Source organism: Eptatretus burgeri, chromosome 8 (assembly GCF_056783735.1).
Source record: "Eptatretus burgeri isolate ZD-2024b chromosome 8, Ebu_testis_v1, whole genome shotgun sequence".
NCBI lineage: Eukaryota > Metazoa > Chordata > Myxini > Myxiniformes > Myxinidae > Eptatretus > Eptatretus burgeri.
The window spans coordinates 57,017,275-57,039,774 of NC_140968.1; the positions used below are offsets into that span (position 1 = coordinate 57,017,275).

At 41.9% G+C, this 22,500-nt stretch overlaps 1 protein-coding gene across 8 annotated transcripts in view; it reads left to right on the plus strand.

Annotated features, from left to right (window-relative positions):
* The window catches only part of BBS9 (Bardet-Biedl syndrome 9), a 123,675-nt gene that overhangs the window by 73,105 nt on the left and 28,070 nt on the right, over positions 1–22,500 (plus strand). For all 8 annotated transcript variants that reach the window (XM_085892173.1, XM_085892177.1, XM_085892176.1 and 5 more), the window contains 2 exons: positions 1,570–1,672; positions 4,012–4,116. In XM_085892173.1, coding sequence (XP_085748299.1) covers positions 1,570–1,672; positions 4,012–4,116 — 208 coding nt within the window. The remainder of the gene's footprint in view (positions 1–1,569; positions 1,673–4,011; positions 4,117–22,500) is intronic.

Sequence of the window (22,500 nt, forward strand, 5' to 3'; positions counted from 1 at the left end):
GAAATCGACAGAACATTTATCGAGGTATGCGAACCACGTGGGGAAACAAGGACAATGTATTGGAAAGGGATTTGAAAAGCAATGGATTGAGAGAAGAAGATACAGAAGACAAAGGAGAATGGAGAAGGTGTATCTGAGTAGTTCACCTATAAATGTTAGGATTAAGGCTTGAGAAAAGAAGTGGGAAGCAAGGAGAAGCTGATGCTTCATGTGTTAACCCTTCATCAGAGCAAAAGATACTGGCGTCTCTTGACCAGTTCTATTTTCTCAAGAAAACATCAATTTGGAGTTGAGAGTATTAATCAAGTTCAGAAGATAAATCCATTCACTTGAAGATAAATAAATAAAGTGACCACTTCCAAGAGGTAAATGCATTCGCCTTTGCACTGTCTAGCCTGGGTTTGAATCCAGACCCAGCTATAGACTGTCCTGATGTTTTCTAGGCAGAACGATCCATCAATCTGTATACCGTTCCTCAGATAGACGTGGACGTTGAAGATCCCACGGTGTCCTTCATGAAGTAGGCCAAAATACAAATTCCTGCTCTTACCTACAGGGGAAATTGCGTCAGCGGCACAGCCATTGCTCCAGAAAATGATGCTATGCGCAGCCATGTGTTGCATAAGAGAGAGAGGACGGAGAAGACCATTTCTGAGTCATATCAAAAACAAAGGCCAAAGTTTCGATATCTATCTAGTTTTGTTTTACTCGTGTATTACTGCTCATAGTAACAATAATAACGTGCATAACTGTTCGTCCATGTATTGTTTAGTGTGTAATGTGTGAGATGAAAATTGCAAACACCAGCGAGAAGTTTTAACGTGAGTGTTTGATACTTAAAGTGGCACTTTAACATCCGTCGCCAAATCTCTCTCGTCTTCATGAGCATGTCGTTCTGCAGTTTACTCCATTTACACCTACGAATAAAGGAGCGTTGTTGTTCACCTTCTCATCATTCGTTTGCATACCTTCGATGCTTTCACTTCATTGCCTCTGCTGCGTTTTAACAATGTGCAAATATCTCCCAGGTAAGTCCGTGCCTATCTCCTTTGTCGGAAATAATTTCAAGACAACTAATGTAGTTGGTCGGGTAATGTTATTTGACGCCATGGTCTTGTTAGTGACTGCAGTTTTCATCTCTTCCCCAGTGGAAATATCAATATCAAATTGGACTGGCATCAAGTTTGTAATTTGTTCAGGGTGCTAGCGATAATTCACGTACTCTTCGCGGAAGCCATCGCGGGATCTTTAACATCTCCCAAGTAATGCTAGCAGATGGGACACTCGGCTTAACGTCCATCCGAGAGACGGCACACACTGATGAATCACTCTGTCTGCGAACTCAGGAATATCACAGTTTATAGTCGGGTCGAGATTCGAACCCAGACGAGACCACTCACAGGTAAGTGCGCTACCTTTGCAAGAATTTGCAAGGGTTTGAAACACCGACCTCCCAGACTCAGAACGGATGCTCCAACCATTATGCCACCAAGTCTATTTCAGGAGTAAAGCGTGTGCAAAATAAACGAGACGGTTTTATATTGTGGATATCTGTTGTCCTCCATCCAGGTGACATTGGAGAGTGGGCATCCGGTGCATCATGTGAAACTGATGGTGTCTGTTCCTGTGCCACTCACCCTTTCCACCGACCAGTTTTCTTTCTACTACATCGGTATTCTGCTTTGTGTTCTATAATTGCGTGATATCGCATTTGAATTGGCAAAGATGAACTCGATTGTGTTGGACATAAAGTTCCATTTATTTGATAAAACCTGTGATTATCACATGTTTCAATCTTGATTGCAGCGTTCTGTATAGGCAAGGCTTGTTTTTACAATAACTTGCCATGTTTCATTGTCGAATCAAATGTTGATTGCATATCATTGGCATTACGTTGTTAAAGTCCACCAACTAAGGTATGTGAGCAGCCGGGACACCAGGCTTAACGTCCATCACAGGAACGTGCACCTGTCCGTAGAAGGGATACTTTACACCCAACTCTAGTCAGATTGTCTTGTGTGTGTGTGTGTGTCCGGGGGGGGGGGGGTTAATCCCATTAGCATAATCAAATTACTATGGCACGAGAGAAAAATCCAACACTCTGCGAATTATCAACGCACTTCATTTGTAACATATACCTGTTAAGTAATTTGAAATGATTGAGAAGCCAGGTTGGCTTTCTGTTTAGAATTCCAAGTCGTTTTCCTTCACCTGCTCACTTTTAGAAATGTGAAAAGAAGGCCTTTCTTAACAAGGCCTGTCATTCATTATCTTTGGTATTGCTTTTTGTAGGTTTTTTTTGCCTTCGTTTCTGTTGTTCATTGGTAAAGATTAAGAATCCTTTCGAGCAAAGGTGAACTTGCAGTTAGTTGCCTAATACCGACACTGGAAGGCCATACTCGGTGATGCAATTGTGCAGATACCCATAATTTTTCCATATTTATCTTTTCCTGCCTGCTAAATCTCAGTTCCTCAGCATTTTCCTTTCAATCCTGTGCCACAGTGGTCTGAATAGTCTCGTCTCGACAGAGACCGACTGAATGCGCAACTGAAACATTAGGACGATTGAGTACCTGTTGCATCACTCTTTAAGACCGTCAAGGTATATCCTTTGCATTCTGTATGTTGGATATTGACAGTCTATTAAGTATATCTTTTGAAATAAAGGACTAATTCATTTTTTATATTTTTTTGAAACAATGAAGCTTTCTCTTGCAGTAGTGGGGCAACTTAGCATAACAATTGTGCATTTTGTGAGGAAAGCACCAAATTTGGCACACTAGTAGCCTAACATATTATGAACAGATTTGGATATTGGGCCATCTCAAATTCAGCCGCTGATGACTGTGACAGCCATTTTCCACTGCCATCAAAAATTTTGAGATGTCCCAATATCCAAATCTGTTCATAATATGATAGGCGACTAGTGTTCCAAATTTGGTGCTTTCCTCACAAAATGCACAATTGTTATGCTATATTTAGCAAAGTTGCCCCACTACAGTGCAATGTCTACCTCATCGTGTTCTTCCCTTAGCGGAAGTGATACGATGAGGTAGACATGCAGATGGATAACAAGCCTCTCCATCTCCGAATCTAAATGAAACTTCAGATTCTGAAGGCTAACAGAGAATCGCTCAAAAAGAAACTACCTTAACCTACACTCCCCCTACAGATAGCTAAGATATCGACACGAATCTCATGTTGGTGAAATATTATTTATCGTCAAGCATCAAGCTCACATCTGGAATATCCGAGATCATTTGCTCGCCTGCGAATGAACAGCACGAGCTCTCGTATGACAAAAAATTCAAACGTTGCCACCCCATCATTACGGAGTCAAGAATGAGCCTGAAACCCATGAGACTTAAAGTTCAAAGCCTCTCGTCAAAGGTCAGATTAGATTATACGTTTAAATTTGGCTGATTTTAGGGGTTTTTTTTCAAATATCGACCTCAAACCACAATTTACTCATACCGCTTAAAAACTTCAACACAGGCCGTGGAAGGATTTTTATTTAGCACCAAATTAGCATACGGCACAAAATAATAACCATGGGTTTAATTTTAATCCAATAATAAGTAACTTCTGCAGGCTCCAACCTTGTGCGGTTCATGTTGTTGTTTTTTTTTTTTAAGTTCCTGGCACGTGCGATCACTTTACAATGGATTTATTTCATCATTTTGCCAAACCACGAACGTGTCGTTTGACGCAAGACCTTTCCAAGCGGCAAAAGTGCTTTTGAAGCTAAAGGGCGACAGTGACACCAAGCAACCGGCAAAGCCACAATCAAAATGTGTCATTATTCATTTCGATAAAACTTGCTTTGTAGTGAATGCATTTATATTTACTAGAAATTTCCAAAAACTGCTAAGAGTAAGTAGCTCACGTTTCCATCAGCAACGATGAATCCAAATGAACTTGGAACCTCCAAAGCTGTTGTCTGAACTGCCGATTACGTCAGTCCATGCACTCTTCATTTCAAGTTTTATAAAAATGTCGTTTCCTTTCCAGACCCTGGAAAGCCAATATCGGTCAACTTCACGGTGCTTCTCAAAGAGGACTTTGCACCAGCTGAGCTCGATGGAATGGCTATCGTCACGTACAGCACCCCGTCAGGTACGGATCTCCCGACGCCTCCACAATTGTCATCAATTAGTTCGTAGGTGATCTGCAGGTTGCGTCCTCGTTATTGTGCCGTGGGTGTTCCATTGACGCAGTGTATCCTGACAATGAACACGCTGGGCGGTGTTCCATTTCCAACATGATGGGGTCAGGATTCGAACTGGCAATTGCCAAATAACAATACCAAAAGCCAATGTGGAACCAAATGAGTAATAAGTCTTGAGTAAAGAAATGTTGTTTGGAGTTGAGGACAGAATTAATAAAATGTTTTGACTGCGACTATGTTTGAACATGGGAGTGAAGCCAAAGGTTGGCATCCATGTGGAGGAGGAAATTCCTCCTTGATTGCCCTGCTGAGTGTGGAGAAAAAAGTGATGCCATAAAGATGACATCGCTGGTACCCAAAGTGCTCTGGGAAGTGACGTCACTTCCTGCAATCTCAGCAGCTGTGTTTGTGTGTAAAGTGGTCTAGTGTTGTCTCATGTATCTGTCTGCAGGTGTGCGTGATTATACCTCACTGGAGGAGAGGGTCCATTTGTTTGTCTGTCTGTTTATTACTTGGCGAAAATTTTTTTTGCCAAGTATGTTGGTCTGTAGCGTTTGTCTGTGTTTGTCACACGATTTTTGGCCACAGTTTTCAAGCAATCATTCCGAATTTTTGTGTGTATGTAGTTGTGACCAGCCAAGGACAGCAACGCTTAATTTTGGTGAAAATCGGAATCCGGATCTGGATCTAAGAATTTTTTAAAGTGATTCTTCACCATTAAGAGATCTGGCCAAAAATGATATTTAACACGATATCTCAAAAGATTATGGATGGATTCGGACAAAACTTGGTGGACAGGTTGGGTGTTATTCAGCCTGGCGAAGGTATGTGCTATTCCGAGTTCGGCTCCATTTCGCCAAGTGTCACTCTATGAGTGATTTTTCATTTGTTTGTCCGCACAAAATTTCAGTGTTTTTCTCTGCAACCGCTTCCCGGATTGAGATGAAACTTTCACCATAGATGGGACTACTCGTGTAGAATGTTTTATTGATAATTGTGATGTCATAGGTCACGTGGTGTAATAGCCATGTTGGAAAAACTTTAGACCTCGGTATCTCTGAAACCGCACCAAGGAAAAAATTGAAACTTGGCACGTGGCAAGTACTCCTCATGGGGAATGTGATTTTTTTGATGACGTCAAAGGTGCCTTCGTTATGACGTCACAGTTGCATATGTAGAATGCTACATGTGACCAGTATGAAAATTTTTGGTCATCTAGGAATAAAATGGTTCACAGACAAAAAATTGATGATGTCATCGGTCACGTGATTCGACAGCCATATTGTTTTTTGTTTTTTTTTTAGTTGTGTCTGTAAAATAAAACCTTCAAAAATCTTCTTGGACTGAATATGGACACTCCACAAAATGGACAAATCGGATCGAATATGCGACACTCTGTAGTGCACAAATCAGATTGAATATAGGATGCTCAACAGAATGGACAAATCGGATCGAGTGTGGCAAAATTATTATAGATTGCATTTTTATAATTATAGATATTTTACATTTTTATATTGTACAGATAGACTGAACAGATCGAGGCAAAACTTTACACGTATCACTGCCTATCCTTAAGGAATAAAACGTTCACACGTATGATGTCATAGGTCATATGATTTGGCAGTCATATTGGATTTACCCAAAAACCTATTTTAAAAATCTCCAGAACGGCTGGACCGATCGAGGGGAAACTTCACACAAATGTTCCCCAAGCCTTGGGGATACCAAGGTATTCACGAATAATTGACAAGTCACATGGTCTGGCAGCCATATTGGATTGAGTGAAAAATCTTTAAAAAATTATTTCTCTTGAACCGCTTAATCAATCGATGTGAAATATCACAATTATGATCAGGTAGTGATGTGGAATATGTTTTGATTTTCAATCTGATTGGACGTATTGTGCAGCAGCCAGAATTATTTATGTTTTTTTTTTTTAATCTGGGTTCTTTTTGATTTTTTTTTTTGAATTATGCTCACTTGGTTGTGCCTGGATGGATTTGAGGGTAGAGGAGTAGCACCTGAAATGTGAATCCTATCCAGGTTCCTCCTGATAACTCCATGTTTGCTTTTTTGCTTGTTTGGATTTCTTCTGATTACTCCAATGGAGCACTGTACCTATTAGTGTAGCAGCATAGCAAACCTGTTGTGCATTTTGTGATACAAGCACCAAATTTGGCACAAATGTACATTAATATATTGTGAAATTCTCTCTTTATATCCGCCATATTGGATTTCAAAATGGCCGCCACTTGAAATCTACATTTGCTATTATCTCTGGACGTAATGAAGCTATTGACTTGATTCTGGTATCTAAATGTATGTTTTTGAGGGCAAGGAATCCAATGGTACCATTTTCAACTTAATATTATCTATCACAGTCTGTTATATAATTTTATTTGGAAATTATCAAGGCAAATATTGGATTCAACACAATAATTTGAAAAGAATGTCTTAGTTCTGTAAATGTCTTTGTATAATACTGACATGCGACATGGTCTAGTATTTGAGGCTAGGTGTACTGGTATCTGAGGCTAGGTATATACCGGTACTGAAGATACGTGTACATAAACAGTGTCATGTTCACAAGTTCAGCATTGCCACAAGTACATGTATGTTGTTGACTCATCGTCATGTGCAGTCCCCTTCACACACACAGAGGGCTGTGCACTGAAGGGCAGCCTTTTTTGCACTTGCAGCGCCTCACATACCCTTTCTTGCACTTGCAAGAAACCAGCTCAATGCAGCTGTGAGCTGCCTCAGTTAGCCTGGTCCAGTAAGGTGTGTACTGTCCTTCTCCAGTCCTTGACCAACCCCAGTTGGTTGGTGGAGGGAGCTCTGGTGCTGGCAGCAGTATCTGACCCCACACATGTCCACCTTGATACACTGCCCTCTTTACATGTTCCTCCAGAGCTGCCTTCGTTGGAGGGATGAGCTGCACATTGTTCTTCCTTGCGAAGAGTTTCCTCCTGGCCTTGTCAATGTCTTTGCATTTGCTGGTTCGATCATACAACAGGATCACAAACCTCTCGATGATGCGCATTGCATCGTCTGGTATGTCACGAGGTGCAGAGGACAGCAGCAGCAGCGCCTCAGTGAGTTCTGGCAGTACCGTCCAGACTGCCCACGCAGTCTTCTTGCCATGTCTATGAAAACTAGACAGAGTGTCGCATCCAGTTAGAGCGTGGAACATTGGCAGTGCACGAGCCTTCTCTCGTCCCAATCCAGCTGCTATTTCGTGTGCTGCCAGGTATCGGAAACTCTGGCCTGTTCCGAATGCCAGCCACAGTTTGTCTTCTGGTTGCAACTCCTGTGCCAGGGACACTGCCAGCACCACAACATCGGTGTCTACAGTCCGGATGAGTATTGCATGGTGTCCATGCTGGACTGCGTGAGATGCATGCAGCAACATCCGACTGTCAGCTTATTCATGGTTACATTGGGCGAGTGAGTTCAGATCTGGCAGTAGTGGCTTGCTGAGCACTGCCTTCATCAGTAATGACGAGTTGCTTGTCCTCCTGGTCAAACCATTCCATGAGAGCTGCTGAGAGGAACCTGAACAGCTCGGTCTTGTTGCTGTCCACTCGTAGGAAGTTCTGCCAGTTTCTTGGTATGGCTGCGGCAGCCACCACACGTCTCTGCACACCTTGTCCCCGCTTTGCACGTGTACTACCTTTCAGTGAATCAGCAAGGTAAGTATGCCAGACCAGATCCAGGCATGACACTGTTTGCAGCTTCGTGGACATATATGGGATGAAGATCTGTTGTGCATACTCTTCAAAGGTCTTTGATGCAGCCGGCTTCAGCATCTGGACGATGGCTGCTCCATCAAGCACAATACAGGTCATGACAGGAGTCTCTGTCTTTGCGTCGGAGACTTCTTCCAAGCATGTGAGGAGATCACTCTTGGTACCAGTGCAGAGGCTTCCACCATCAGACAATGCAGGAGGACATGCCTGATTCTCATGACAAAAGAACTCAAGGTTTCCATCCCTCGTCTGGCAGCCAATGTACAGGCGTGCGAAGAGTTCACGGTCATTCTTGATGGAGGCGAGCTGTTGCTGACCTATGCTCTGGCTTCTTGGAGTGGAAGTGCTGAGCACCTTCAGCTTGTTACGAGGAATGGGTGCGTCCACTGCCTTTGTTCTGTCCAACAGACACTCTCTGGTGAAAGCCTCGAACTGCTCTTGGCCAATCCTCTTGGCATTCATCACGGTCTCCACAGCAGCAGGATCTGCGATCTCCTTTGTGTCCAGTTTGACTACATCCTGACTCTCCTCCTCGAATGGGTTGCCCATCTCCTCTAAGACACTGACGAGAGAGCGAACATCTTTCACAAATGAGGCCTGCACACTTGGCGTCTGATCATGATGACGTGTGTCTGCTGTTTGCCGTCTCCAGTGTTGGTTCCAGTGTGTTGAAATTCAACAATCTGTGCAGCATGGGCAAGATGGACTGCATCACTATCACTGTCCAGCTCGCAGGCTTTGGCAAGAGCAGCACCGACATCTTCAAATGCCATCAGGATGTCTCTCCCCTTGGTGTGTGCCCGCATGTCAGGAAACTGAGCCAACAGTCTCTGTTTCAGTCATGTGGAGTGGACTCTCGTGTCGAGATGGACTCCTAGCTGTTCCATTCTGGACTGATAGAGCTGGACAAGGTCAGCCAATCTGAATACTGGTGCCGTCTCCTCATCTTGTCTGGTTTCTTCAATGTAGAGGACGAGTTCAGCGAAGACAACTGCCGACATTTCTCGCTCTTGTTTTGTGTCCTGTGATCCTGTTGACTGGGCCTTTCATTTTGAAAATGGTACCATTGGATTCCTTGCCCCCAAAAACATACATTTAGATACCAGAATCAAGTCAATAGCTGCATTACGTCCAGAGATAATAGCAAATGTAGATTTCAAGTGGCGGCCATTTTGAAATCCAATATGGCGGACATAAAGAGAGAATTTCAAGTGGCCCAATATCTGAAAATGTTCGCAACATGTTAATGTACATTTGTGCCAAATTTGGTGCTTGTATCACAAAATGCACAATTCTTTTGAATATTTGGGCTAAACCACCCCACTATATTTGGTCTTCTATTTGATTTGAATTAAATTAATTTTAATCCCATTCTAAATTCAATAGAATAATAATAAACATCATGAGACAGGGTCAGGTGTCCGGTCAAAGCGGGACGTCTTTGTACCAGGTCATCACAGCCAGCAGTTATAAAGTGGCAGTTCTAATTATGTCATTTATTAATTACGAAATACACTAGTGCACAAATGCGCACAAAATGCACCATACAAAACTACACAAACACCATACACAAGTCTTGGTGAGGGTCTGCAATCTCTGATTGCTCTTTTTGTGTTTTAACCCTAACCCTGGCCCATGAATGCAAGCTTTACATTGCCTCCAATGGCATCCTCTCTCTTAGCCTGGCCTTGGAGGCTGGAGTCCCTCAACAAAGTGTCCTGAGATCTATCCTGTTCCCGGTTTACATCAATGACCTCTCGAGCCTCTTTGGAAAACCCTTTATATAAATTTGCAGATGATTCCATTCTATGCCACAATGTCCCTCACTCCCTCCATCGGTAGGCTGTAGCCATGTCCATGTCTGCTGATCTGGAGAGGGAAAAAAAGTTGCTCCTGTATTGTTCCGGTTTAAACATATTTTTTGCCCAGTTTTGACTGTTTTCTTTGTGTGATTATTTTGTGATTTTTTTATTTATTTTATTTTTGCTGTATCTGTTCATATGTTTCTGATTTGTTGGGGAACTTCCCATTTCTCTGATGCTGATTGTCCTATTGTTAGTTTCTCCGAATCTACATCACCCAATTCTCTCCTCATACCCTCAAGGAATGGATCTGATTTGTTAGGGAACCAAATGGAACTTTGAAGGTGGGCTTATATATGTACCCAGCCATAAAACAGAAGAACAACCTCAATCAGCTCACATTAGACACCGATCCTGGATATTCAACAGTGGAAAGGTTTCCTTTACATGAGAATGCCAACTTAATTTCGGAAGTCATTCATTTTGACAAAGTTTTCAGCTATTCAATCGTCATACAGATTGCCAAGTTAAAATGGTCTTAGTCTGTCCATTTAACAGATCGCACGACAAGCCAAAGACTTCAAAATGCCAACTTTTTTTTGGAGACAATGTCAAGGCTCATGGAGGAACAAGTACATAGAACGGATCAGGATGGAACAGAAGAAAAGGAACAGTAGAAAGAGAGGGGGGGGGGGGAAACACCAACAGCAGGATTGAGGGACAAAATATAGGGAGACTTGGACAAATAAGGGATGTGGGGAAGAATGAGGGCGAAAGGAGGACGCACGGGGTGGACGGAAACTCTCAGGAAGGAAAAATTGGAAACTTGGAAAGAGGTGGGCTTGGGGAGGGTTAATGGGGGTAGAAAATATGATGGTTGTGAATGGGGATTGATCTGTGGTGGTGGTGGTGAACAGCTGTCTTGAAGCGAATGAGATTGCAGTCATTTTGAAACTTTACAATCTCCATGTTCTCGCAAACAATGCTTTCAAAGTTACACAGAAAAGTCAGATGTTCGGTCTTGGAGAGTATTTCACACTAGCGTTAATCCCCTGAAACGGATAGTCTTGAAACCGTGCTTGTGAGCGATTGCCATAATTATATCACCATTTGAAACCAGATTACTTTTGGACAGAGTTGATGCAAACAAAAGCCTTATTAAAGCGTTCACTGCCAGGCTTGAATGCCTTTAGCAAGCGAGCTTTCGGCTGATTTTGGCAGTTGCAGCGCAGGAAATGCATGTTTCCTCCGAGTTCAGTTTATACTTGATCACTCTTGTGTTTCCTGGATTCTTAGTGAGAAATGTGCTTCTTATTTATCGATTTATTTACTTATTTATCTTGAACATTGATCTGAGGTTCAAAATGGAGCTTGTACGAAAATTGCATGCATGGCATAGACGATTAGTAGACGTCAAGGTACTTTTACAACAACACCAGTGTAGACGATAGACATTTTTATGGCATGTGGGATTTGAACTTGGGTTCCCCACAACATGTTTCAGGAGTTCAGATGTGAACCCAAACGTTCCATCCCAAAGGGAATGGTTATTTTTTAAAAATCCATTTGGTTTTGTCATCATGTCTGAGAGTTAGAAAGCCTTCTTAAATACAGTACATCCAATGTAAAGGCCATGATATGGTGATTTTGAGGGTACTTGATTAAAAGATAATTATTGCACAGATATAAGCAGCTATGTGCATCAAAAATAAGCAAATATAAACCAAACTATCTTTCCAGTCCAACTTCTTGCAATGTTTCGCCACCAATTCCAACACCGTAATTGCATTTTGTTGTACAATTTGATTATTTTATTTTGTCTATTCATTTATTCATGCACTCCTGCTTAGCTTTGGCTTACTTCTTAACTCCAAGCTTGTATTTGAGAACCGGAGCGGCTGGGCACAATGCACTCTATTCATTCTTTGTAATGAGCACTCGCCTGATTAGAACGGTTGCTGCAAGGTTTCAGCTCACTTCAAGCTGTTTTGTGAACAAAGGATGAGGACAAGGAGCTGCAGGTGAATGTTAGGAAGTGGATGGGGTGAAAGGAGGGATGGTTAATGGGGAGGAAGCAAGGGTGGGGGTTGGGACAGAAGATATGCTCTGGTAAAAGAAGAGGAATACTTGGATGCATGACTGTACAAGTTCATTCCAAGCGCTGTGAGCCTTTATGCGTTAGCATTAGCAGATGAGCTTTTCATATGTGGAGCAGGTGTATATGACGTGAAATGGAAATCACAGTTTTATTTATAAATGTATACACGATCAAGGTTCACAGAAGAGCATGGTGACAAAGGGCAAAAAAAGGTAACAAACTGGCAGTGGGGCATCAGGTACGATGCAGCGTCTGTATGCCTGTCGTTGGGATGGGGTGCTGTGTGACACAATATGGTGTCATCTGGGAAATGGACGAGGGTTTTCTAGAACATTGAAGAGGTCATTCATGTGAATGAGGAACAAGGCTGAAATGAAGAGACTGCCTTTGAGCACTCCAGCCTCCATTGGGAGAAGAGAGGAGAGGGTTCCATTGATAGCACCAGCTTGACTGCATGGGTTGAGGATGTCAGAAAACCCAGAATGAAGGTGGCCTTGTGTGCCACAATCAGTGAGCTTAGCAAGCAGAGCAGGATGTCAGAGAGTGTTATATCCCTCACGATATATCCAGGGAGATGGTACTGACCTTATTTTTTTTCTCCAGGGTCTGTCGCATGGTAGAGCTGGAACCCAAATTGCACAGACACATGTGAAGACAAATGCACAAGACAACAATGGGCATGACTTTAGAACACACAATGGATCAGGATTCAACAGACCAAAAGGAACGGCAGAAAGAGAAGAGGGAAACTGTAGGGGATTTTAATTTGCCAGGGATAGATTGGGTCCAGGAACATGGAAACGGCAGAGCGGATGAGGATTTCCTAGTTTTATTCCAAGATTGCTTTTTAACCCACTTTGTTGATAAGCCCACGAGGGGGAGTGCAGTGTTTGACCTTTTTTTAAGTAACAATCATAATATGGTGGAGTAGGTGCAGGGAGGGGAGTATTTAGAAGCAAGTGACCATAGCATTGTGTGTGCAAAGATTCTGTTAAGGGTTAGAGTTCAGGGTAGTGGGGTCAGGCTATTAGATTTCAGGAAAGCAAACCTTAAGGGTATGAGGAGAGAATTGGGTGATGTAGATTCGGAGAAACTAACAATAGGACAATCAGCATCAGAGAAATGGGAAACATTCAAGGAACAAATGTGTAGAATGCAGAGCAAATACATTCCAATGAGGTGTAAAACTAGAAGCAGAAAGAGGTCAGGGTGGTTGAGTAGTGAGATAAGGAATGGTATTAAGAAGAAGCAGAAGGAATTTATTCAGTATAAAATAACAGGACTGGAGTTACATTTATATCACTATCAGAGTAAGCAGAGGCAAGTTAAGAAAAGAACCAAAAGAGAGGATGAGAAGAACATGGCTAAAAATATAAAGCACTAACAAATACAACCCGTCGCTTCGCTTACAAGGGGGTATTAAGGAGGGGAGGGAGAGGAGAGAGAGGAGGCAGGAGGGAGGGGAAGCTAGGAAGGGGGGGGGGGGGGTTGGGAGAGCTATGACTAACCCAACGCTGCTACACCGTGGGAGGGAGGGATGCGAGGGGGTGAAAGAGAGAGAAAGGTGAGGAGTGGAGGTGGGGTTTGTAAAGCGAATTATATGTTTTGCTTAATGACCGAACACACACACAAACAAACTCATGTCAGGACAGCTGTATACATAACGACACAACAGAGTTTATAATATAATCCCATGGCACATCTGCAAAAACTTTGATGTCCCAGTTTCAGAAAATTTGTGGGAACATGAACCAAAAGTAATCACTGAAAACATGGAATCACTACCAACTGCTCACGTACGAACTAATGATCCCATCGAGCGTGAACATCGAAAACAAAGCATTGCGACCAGATATCATGCTTAGGTCAAAAAAAAAAAAGAGCATAAGGCATTGCTTATTGATGTGTTAATAGCAGTGTTTTTGGACTAAATTATGCAGAAATTAAGAAAATGACCAAACACCAAGACCTCAAGAATGAAGTGAGAAGATCCTGGAAGCTGAAGAATGCCAAAGTTGTACCAGGGATAGCTGGACCTATAGGAATGATAACAAAGGACCTCACGGATATATTAAACATAGGGGCAATACCCCTGGGCACTCACTTGCTAGTGGCTTGGTAAGATAACCAGGCAACCACTGGTAGGCATGGATGACCCACAAAATATATAATGGAGAAGAAAGTAAATACCTCTGGTTTTTTTTAATGCCATGAATAAACCTTGGTACATCACGGGTGATAAAGGTTGTGTCAAGCTTCATTGAAATTGTGTATGTGGCTTCAGAAAAGAAAACAAATACATATTTTGGGGGGCAACCCCCCTTAAATCCCCCTAGAGCAGGTTTTCTAATGTCGTGAACAAACTTTGGTACATCATGGGTGATGAAGGTTGTCGTGAAGTTTCATCGGAATTGTGTGCATCGTTAAAGAAAGCAAATACCTCTTTGGGGAGGCAACCCACACTCCCCCCACCGGTAAACTCCCTCTGTGAACCTATTCAGACCCCGTTTTCCATTTTTTTAGGCCATCACGGGTGATGAAGTTTGTGCTCAAATTTCATTGAAATTACACATGTAGTTTCTGAGAAGTTGCAAGTATTTGTGGACGGACGGAATGACGGACGACGTGCCATCCCATAAGCTACCTGGAACTACCTTACAAGTGAGATAAAAACCATCCCTGGGAATATTACTCCAAACAAACTACAGTTGGAAGCTATCCAGGGCTCAATGATGATCCTGAAGAGCACAAAACTTTGACAACAGAAAACTTCACAGCTTGGTCCATGAATCGTGACCCCTTAAGGAAATGAAGGTGCATACTTTGAGCCCACCCTGGGAGGATTCCATTCCACATTCTGAAACCTGCATATGTAGACACCAATCAACAACACACACACACACACACACACACACACACACACACACACACACACACACACACACACACACACACACACACACACACACACACACACACACACACACACACACACTTGGCCGATATCTGCAACTTTTCAAGAATTGGTAGCTTGGAGTCAGTGTGATTACCGACGACCGTACATACTGTATACACCCCAGAAGCTTTGAGTAGCTTTCACCGAAAAACATCACATTTATAAAGACGTTTCAAGGAGATGTTCACAAACATTATTCTTTATAAACAGCTGCATGTGATGGATGCAAAAAAATGGGTTCGGAAATTTAGAAAATACGTTAATACAGCAAATGGCTTGGAAATCAGGTGTTATCAAATATATTTTGCCATGCAACTCACAAAGAGAAACATCTACCTTTTTAAAGCAAATCCTATTACCAAATGCTTTTAGAAACAGGCACGAGGACAAAGGAAAACCTGATAGAACCTCCATAAGTTATGGGATGAAAATTTGCCAACACGGCACCCGTCTGTGTGTGCTGTCAACGTACTGTTAGTTACGTGTCGTAACTGTTGAATGTACATCCCGATCAGGACACGAACTACACTGCACAGCTTGGTAAGTGGCTTAAGCACTCAAGCACTCCAACGAAATGCCTGGTTTGGCAAGTGATTCCCAATTGCCATCGATTCAACTATGCACCAGGAAACGCCCGTGTAATGTCCGAATTGGACAAATCAACACTTTTTGGGGGAGTCGGAACTGCTGATACTTTCAAATCTGGAGCTTACATCCAGGACAAAAAACATGGTGGCTTCAGACCCCAGCGAGGTTACCCAGGGAACGCCTTCGACCCCAAACTGCGTTTGTAATTGCCGAAAAAAGGACCACCGTTATGAAGCATGACATTTGACAATGAATTTACACTTTCTGCACATTCAGTAATTTTTTCTTCACGTAATATAATCGTCTGAACAGTAAAAAAAATAAAAAGTTAAGTTTAATGATTTGCTTAAATACACCAAGTTATAAAAATTGATAACTTGTAAAAATTTTCGGATTTTACTCCATATTTCGACACTTATTTTGTTCACCAGATGCAATTCTAAAATCCGACATAATATTTCGATAGTATACTTTAATTAGTCCATGAGAGTAGATCGTGTTTGCAAATCGAGGCATGCTTGAATAGGCCGAACAAAATGGTGGCTGAAGACGGTTGTAAGGCAGGGGACTTTCACTCAGAGAGTAGTTAATGCATGGAATGGCCTCCCTGGAAAGGTCGTGGCAGCAGAAACAGTAGATAAGTTTAAATTAGAATTAGATAGGTACCTGGAAGTTATGGAGATAGAGGAGTATGGGGATGTTGACAAGACTTTTAGGTAGTTTGAGCATTGATGGGTGATTGTGTGCATGTGTACGGAGTGCTGTTCGTGGGGGTCTTGTTGAGGGGGATTGTGTGGTTGATGTGTGTGTTTTTAACCAAGCCCATTCCCCCTCCCCTGAGGGGAAGAAAAAATAACATACAAAACTCCAAAAACAATAAATGAATAAACAAACATAAAAATAAATTTAAAAAACAATAATAATAGTGATAAAAAAATTACTTCGTTAATTAAAAACATTTTTGTGCATTTTCTTCCTTGGATGTTGTGGAGATAAATTAGTCTGGTGTTCACGCAAGCATGATGGGCTGAATGGCCTCCACCTGTGTTAGATTTCCTTGTATCCTTGTAAGACTCCAGCAACCACAGAGGGCTGACCAAGATGGTGTGCCACCATCTTGGTAAGTCTTATTTTTTTGTGTGTGTAATGAGCACCCCCTAAATTATCTTCAAAAGCGGTGTTTTAATTAACCCAAACACCCAATTTTCACTCTGCACTTCCTTGGAGTGTTCTTACTATGCAAGCAAAGTTTCAAGCTGCTCGGTTTTATAGTTTTGGAGTTATGGGGGAGACACACACACACACACACACACACACACACACACACACACACACATTGCCTTTTCATAGTATAGATAACAGCAAAGCATTCTTTTTTTGTATACCATGTCAAGGCTCATCTCAGAGATAATATACAGAAACATATAACAAGGCAGGAGACAAGAGGGGTGGGAAAGGGAAGCACAAAATAGTGGGGAACAAAGACGATAGGATATTTGTGAAAGGGAGAGGGATGGGGCGGGGTACACGAGGTAAACAAGATGGTCATGCTTTCAGGAAGGAAAACGGAATATGAAGGAGGTGGGTTTAGGGTGGATTAATGCGGGTAGTAAAGTTCAAGATTTTGGATGGGGGAAGACATGAGATGGTGGTGAACAGCTGTTTTGAAGACCTGGTGGGAGGAGGAGATTGAAGGGAGTATGGGAGTTTGTTCCAGAGAGGAATGAAAGAGTGATTCCTGATTTTGGAAATTTCACCAGAAGGGGTTTTTTGGCAGACTTTCAGCACCCTGAGGAAATATAGGGGGGACAGATCGCAGACAGAACGGCTGGGGGAGGGGTAGGGGTGCAAGGCCGGAGGGGAAATGTTAAAAGACAGAAAGACCACCGACCTGCCTCTGGTGAGAGAGTGAGAGACCCAAAGACTCAGCTTCATCGCAGGAGATACCAATGATCCTAAAAGCCTTGGTTTCCACAGTGTGAAGTCAAGTGAGTTGTGAGTGAGGAGAACCATCCCAAAGGGGAGAGCAGTACTCCATCAGACTGCGGATGAAAGCTTTTTACGTGGCCAGGAGCTGAGGTGTGCCAAGGAAGGACTTTGCATGACGTAGGATGCAGTTGGCGACTGGCTTTGGAGGCCAGCTTGGAGATGTGGTTTTCCAAGAAAAGATAGTGGCAGACAGTGAGACTAAAAAGCTTGAATGAAAGGACTTCTTCAAGAGAATTGTTGAGAAAGTAGTTTGGGGGGGGGGGGGGTTCCAGACAGTCCTTTCAGAGAGACATGGTGAGGGTATCAGATTTGTCAGGATTGAAAGACATGTTCCAAGTGCTTGACCAGCTTGTGATTTTATCCAGGTCTGTAGAGAGTGAAGAGGCTGCTGCCTGTCGATTAGAGAGATAAGAGACGGTACAGCAGAGGGCGGAGTCATTAGCAAAGAGATAATGAGGATTTTCCAGTGAATCTGAGAGACCATTGATGAAAACCAGAAAAATGCACAGGGCCAAGAACACTGCCTTGAAGAACTCCAGCCTGGAGGGGAAGAGGGGATGAGAGAATTCCATTAAGAGGCATGTGTTGACTGTGACAGGAGAGGAAGTCTGTGAGCCATGAGTGGAAATTGCCTTGGATACCATAAGAATAGAGTTTGGTGAGCAGTACGGGATGCCAGATCATATTGAAAGCTCGCAATATGTCTCGGTAGATGGCTCTGATCTCATGTTTGGCATTTGGGACCTCCATCCATTGTTGGGAAAGCAGAAGTAGCATGTCCAGGGTAGATGGACCTGGTCTAAATCCAAACTGATGATCGGAAATCAAACCATTGGAGAAGAGGAATGATTTGATGTTGGAAGCGAATGTGGATTCCATGGCAAGAGAGATGCAGAGGAGTTGAAGACATCCCGTGAGAGGAACGTTTCCGTTGGGCATACAATTTTCAGAGCTGTATCGATAACCTGAATGGAAAGATCATTAATATTAGAAAGGAAACCCCAAATATTGGTCGATCACAACATTTGGGACAGAGAGGAGCAGCGAGTGGCAAGACTCCATTATCATTATCATTTCCATTATCATTGGATAATGATAATTGGGAGGGGGGGTGAGTGCATGTCTTGTCATGTGAAGGGCTTAACGTGTATCATGTGCATACGTGAAGGGGTTAACGACTGTGTTTTGATACTCGCTGCAGACCATGTTCTACCAAACGAAGATGGACATCATGAGCAGGTTGAAAGAAAGGCTTATTGAAAGGACGAAGGAAAATGTCGCTATCGGATTACAACGATGGGGCATGTGGTGCAAGTTTGCGGGGCAAACAGGAAACAATATATAGAAAGAAGAGCTGTCTGGGTAAAAGGCATTTGGAAAGGAGAGTAAAGGAAAATGAAGCATTTTAACATGCCATTTTAAAGGCTTATGAATAGAATCAAGAAGCAATTTATTATTAGTTCTGCACGAAAGAAAGAATGTGGAGAAAAGGGATGACAAAGGAAGATCCAAGGAAGGAGAAACAGCGCAGAATGGGTTCGGGATATTTTTTTACATGGTTTATTATTATTTTTGAGCAGATTCAAGAACCTGAAGGACAAAACAAAGGAGAAAGAATGACAACGTATATGCTTGGACTTGTGAGCAGGTGACCTCACACCTACTGTCAGTTATTGTCTGGCAACAGAAAGATTAGCATAATCGTGTTTCACTCTGTCTATCTCCACTTTCTTATTGGTACAGACATCCACCCCTCTTTGCATTTTGTTCGCCAAGAACCTCTTTCCTGAGCATGACATGTTAAAATGCTCCAAGAATATGGAATCAGCAGCATGAATCAAAATATCAAACTTCTTTGGGTCTTGTCTCACTTTCTCTCCATCTCAGCTTGCTTCCATGTGCCAGGCATCGTTGTGACAACTCTCTAAATAAATGCTTCTGAGGGATGCAGTTGTACACCATCCAAGCACGATGATATCGTCAAGTGTCTTTTGGCTGCAATAATACTCTCTAGTGACTCGTCCATCCCAGGCTGTGTCACCGCCGGCATGCCACAAATTTACCCTGTCTATTGTTGAGGCCTAGTAATACCTCATATGATTTGGAGGCTTTTGTTGTGAAAGGCCTCAATATTCCTGGAGATGTGTCCCCATACACAGCACACTAAAGCACTACAGCACACGCACGCACCATTCCACTTGACCAAGCCATCTGTTTCTGTAGACTCTTGTTGCCCAAAACGGATCCATTCTCTTTGAGTTAAAAAGCTCATATCTGCCTTCCTGTTCCATCTGTCCTTAGGCAAACCTCATAAATTACCAATTCTGCAGCCAAACCAGGTAGTTCTGCTGCTGGGCTGTTTTACAGCAATGTGCCAAGCAATACAAACACTTATTTAAGCTTTGAGTGGACAACTTCACAATGGACAGCTTTACAATGGACAGCTTTACAATGGACAGGTAATAGTTGGAAAATTATCTGGCAGCACATGTTGCGAACGAGGCGCATTCAAGGAAACACAGCAAAGAGGTCGGAAACCAAAGGGTTTGGCATATAATTCTGCTTGTCACATCCGGTAAATGAAGATTATCAAGGCATAAAATAACATTTAAGCTCTAAAACAGCCTTGGATCAAATAACCCTTTCAAATGCATCATAACCTGTTGTCATTGGTCATGTGATGAGTTGCCTTAAATCGAAAGCTCTCTCATATTTGCCACGAGTTATTCTCCATTGTGGGTTTTAGTGTCAGGATTTATTAGGTCTGTGTTTTTAAACATGCTGTTAGGAGTTATTAGTGTGTTGGCTTTGGCTGAGCAGTTTTTTTTAATGTTATTTTAACATTGTCCAAAGCACATACAACAGCGAGGCCAACTCTTCTTGATGTACCCTGATTTATTTGCAAATAAAATTTTATTTGACATGAATTATTTTACAAGCCAAATGCAATCTAATACCGGCAACATGATATCCTGTAGTGTAGCTACACGGCGTCCGAATAACGCTCTTCTGATAAGGTCTCACTCATGGTTTATGAAATGTCTTTTGGAGTAAAATAAAAGTTTGTTACAATTTTGATGTCATGCAATATTGAGAATTTTGAGAACAGCCTGTCAGTCATGGGAAGAGGTTTGTTTTCAAGGAGGCTTGGGGAATGAAGGGAGGGTTGATGATCTTTCATTAAACCTTCTAAAATAAAAGTTTCTGGCCTACCTACTGTTCTTATACAAGAAAACTGTTTTTATGTTCCACCTTAGTACATATAGTTACATGTGCAGAAGGCCATTAATAGACATTCGTATACTTTTACATTAATTACAAGGACTGATTCAGATGATGGACAAATCATTACAGAATATGTGAGTTTTGATCCTCGGGTAACAACCAGATCAACAAATTATTCGTTGGAAAGAAGGGAGAAGCAAATCCTCTATAGATGTTTAAAAATAACATTTTATATTTAACAGGTCATTCTCCCCCATTGGACTTGGTCCGAAACGGGGGCTTATGGATTTGGTCTTGATTTTTGTGTCCGGCGTGCGTGCGTCCACAACCATGTCTCGGACATGTATCGACTGATTTTATTTGTACTTGGCACAAAGACAACACATGATGGTATATATATATATATATATATATATATATATATATATATATATATATATATATATATATATATATGTATATATATATATATATATATATATATATATATATATATACATATATATACATATAATTTTGTTTTGCAATGCGATCAAAGATCGCTGACTGGCAGCCATTTTAATTGTAAAAAAAACCCTGATGTTGAACACGTTCTCAACCATTTCTCAGACATATATTTACCGATCTTCTTGAAACTTGGCGCATAGATAAGGAATGACGCCTTACATATGCACGTCATTTATTTTTGAGGTCAAATTAAAGGTGGCCGACTGGTAGCCATTTTGTTACTTAAACGTGTCCCCAACCATTTCTCAGCTAATCATTATCTGATTTTCCTCAAACTTGGCACAACCACAGCACACGATGGCATACACGTGCACCTCACTTTATTTGTTGATCTAATCAAAGATGGCCAACTGGTAGACGCGGCCATTTTAGGTTTTTTTCAACCCAGTGTTGAACACGTCCTCAAACATTTCTTGGACATGCATTTACCGATCTTGTTCAAACTTGGTACACAGATAATGAATGATGGCTTATATATGCTTGACCATCTTTTTTGAGAGTCGATTAAAGATGGCCGACTGGTGGCCATTTCGTTACTTAAAAGTGTCCCCAACCATTTATCGGACATGCATGGTCCGATTTTGTTCAAAATTGGCAAATGTCATATGTTACAAATGTTCTTGTATGTCACATGACCACTCTGGTCAGTTGTGCATACACATAAATCTTGTAAATATTGGCTTTAATTTAACTTTAATCACATAAACCCTTTAACTCTGCAGGACAAAATTACTAAAACCACGGGGGCTATGACTTTTTTTTGTCTTTTTCTGCTTGCTAACTTAAGGCATTATAACGTGACTGGTCTTGGACAGCAGTGCAGTTTGCTCACAGTGATTTTTCATTCATTTTCTTCTCCAGTTTGTAAGGCTCATAGAAAAGCTATCAAACACACAAATCACTTTCTCACATGCAGGCAAAGACAGCAGACAAACACAGCCATTGACCTCAGAGTAAGTTAGAAAACACTGGATGCCGTGGCCCCATCTTAATGGCAGCGCTTTGATCTCTGCAGTCAGTGGGGCACTACTAGGGAGAAATCTTCCTCCTCAAGGATACAAACCTTTGAGTTTATCTGTGCTTTATCCTCTAAATGCTGAGCATCACGTAAGGAAGCAGCACGTATCACTTTTAAAGTCTTCGGTATGACTCAGCTCGGGTTTCAACCACCAACCTCCCAGACTCAGAATGGACACTCTAGTCGTAACACCAATGAGTCAGGTGCAAATATTATTTTGAGATCTTCGCCCAAGCAATCTATGAGACAAATTTCAGCAAAACTGGGAGATTTTAAAATTAAATTCTCTTCATGTTTTTTTGTCATATAAAGAGAGACTTTACAATAATGTAATACTGTATGAAGATTATATGTATGTATATATGTACGTATGTATATATATATATATATATATATATAT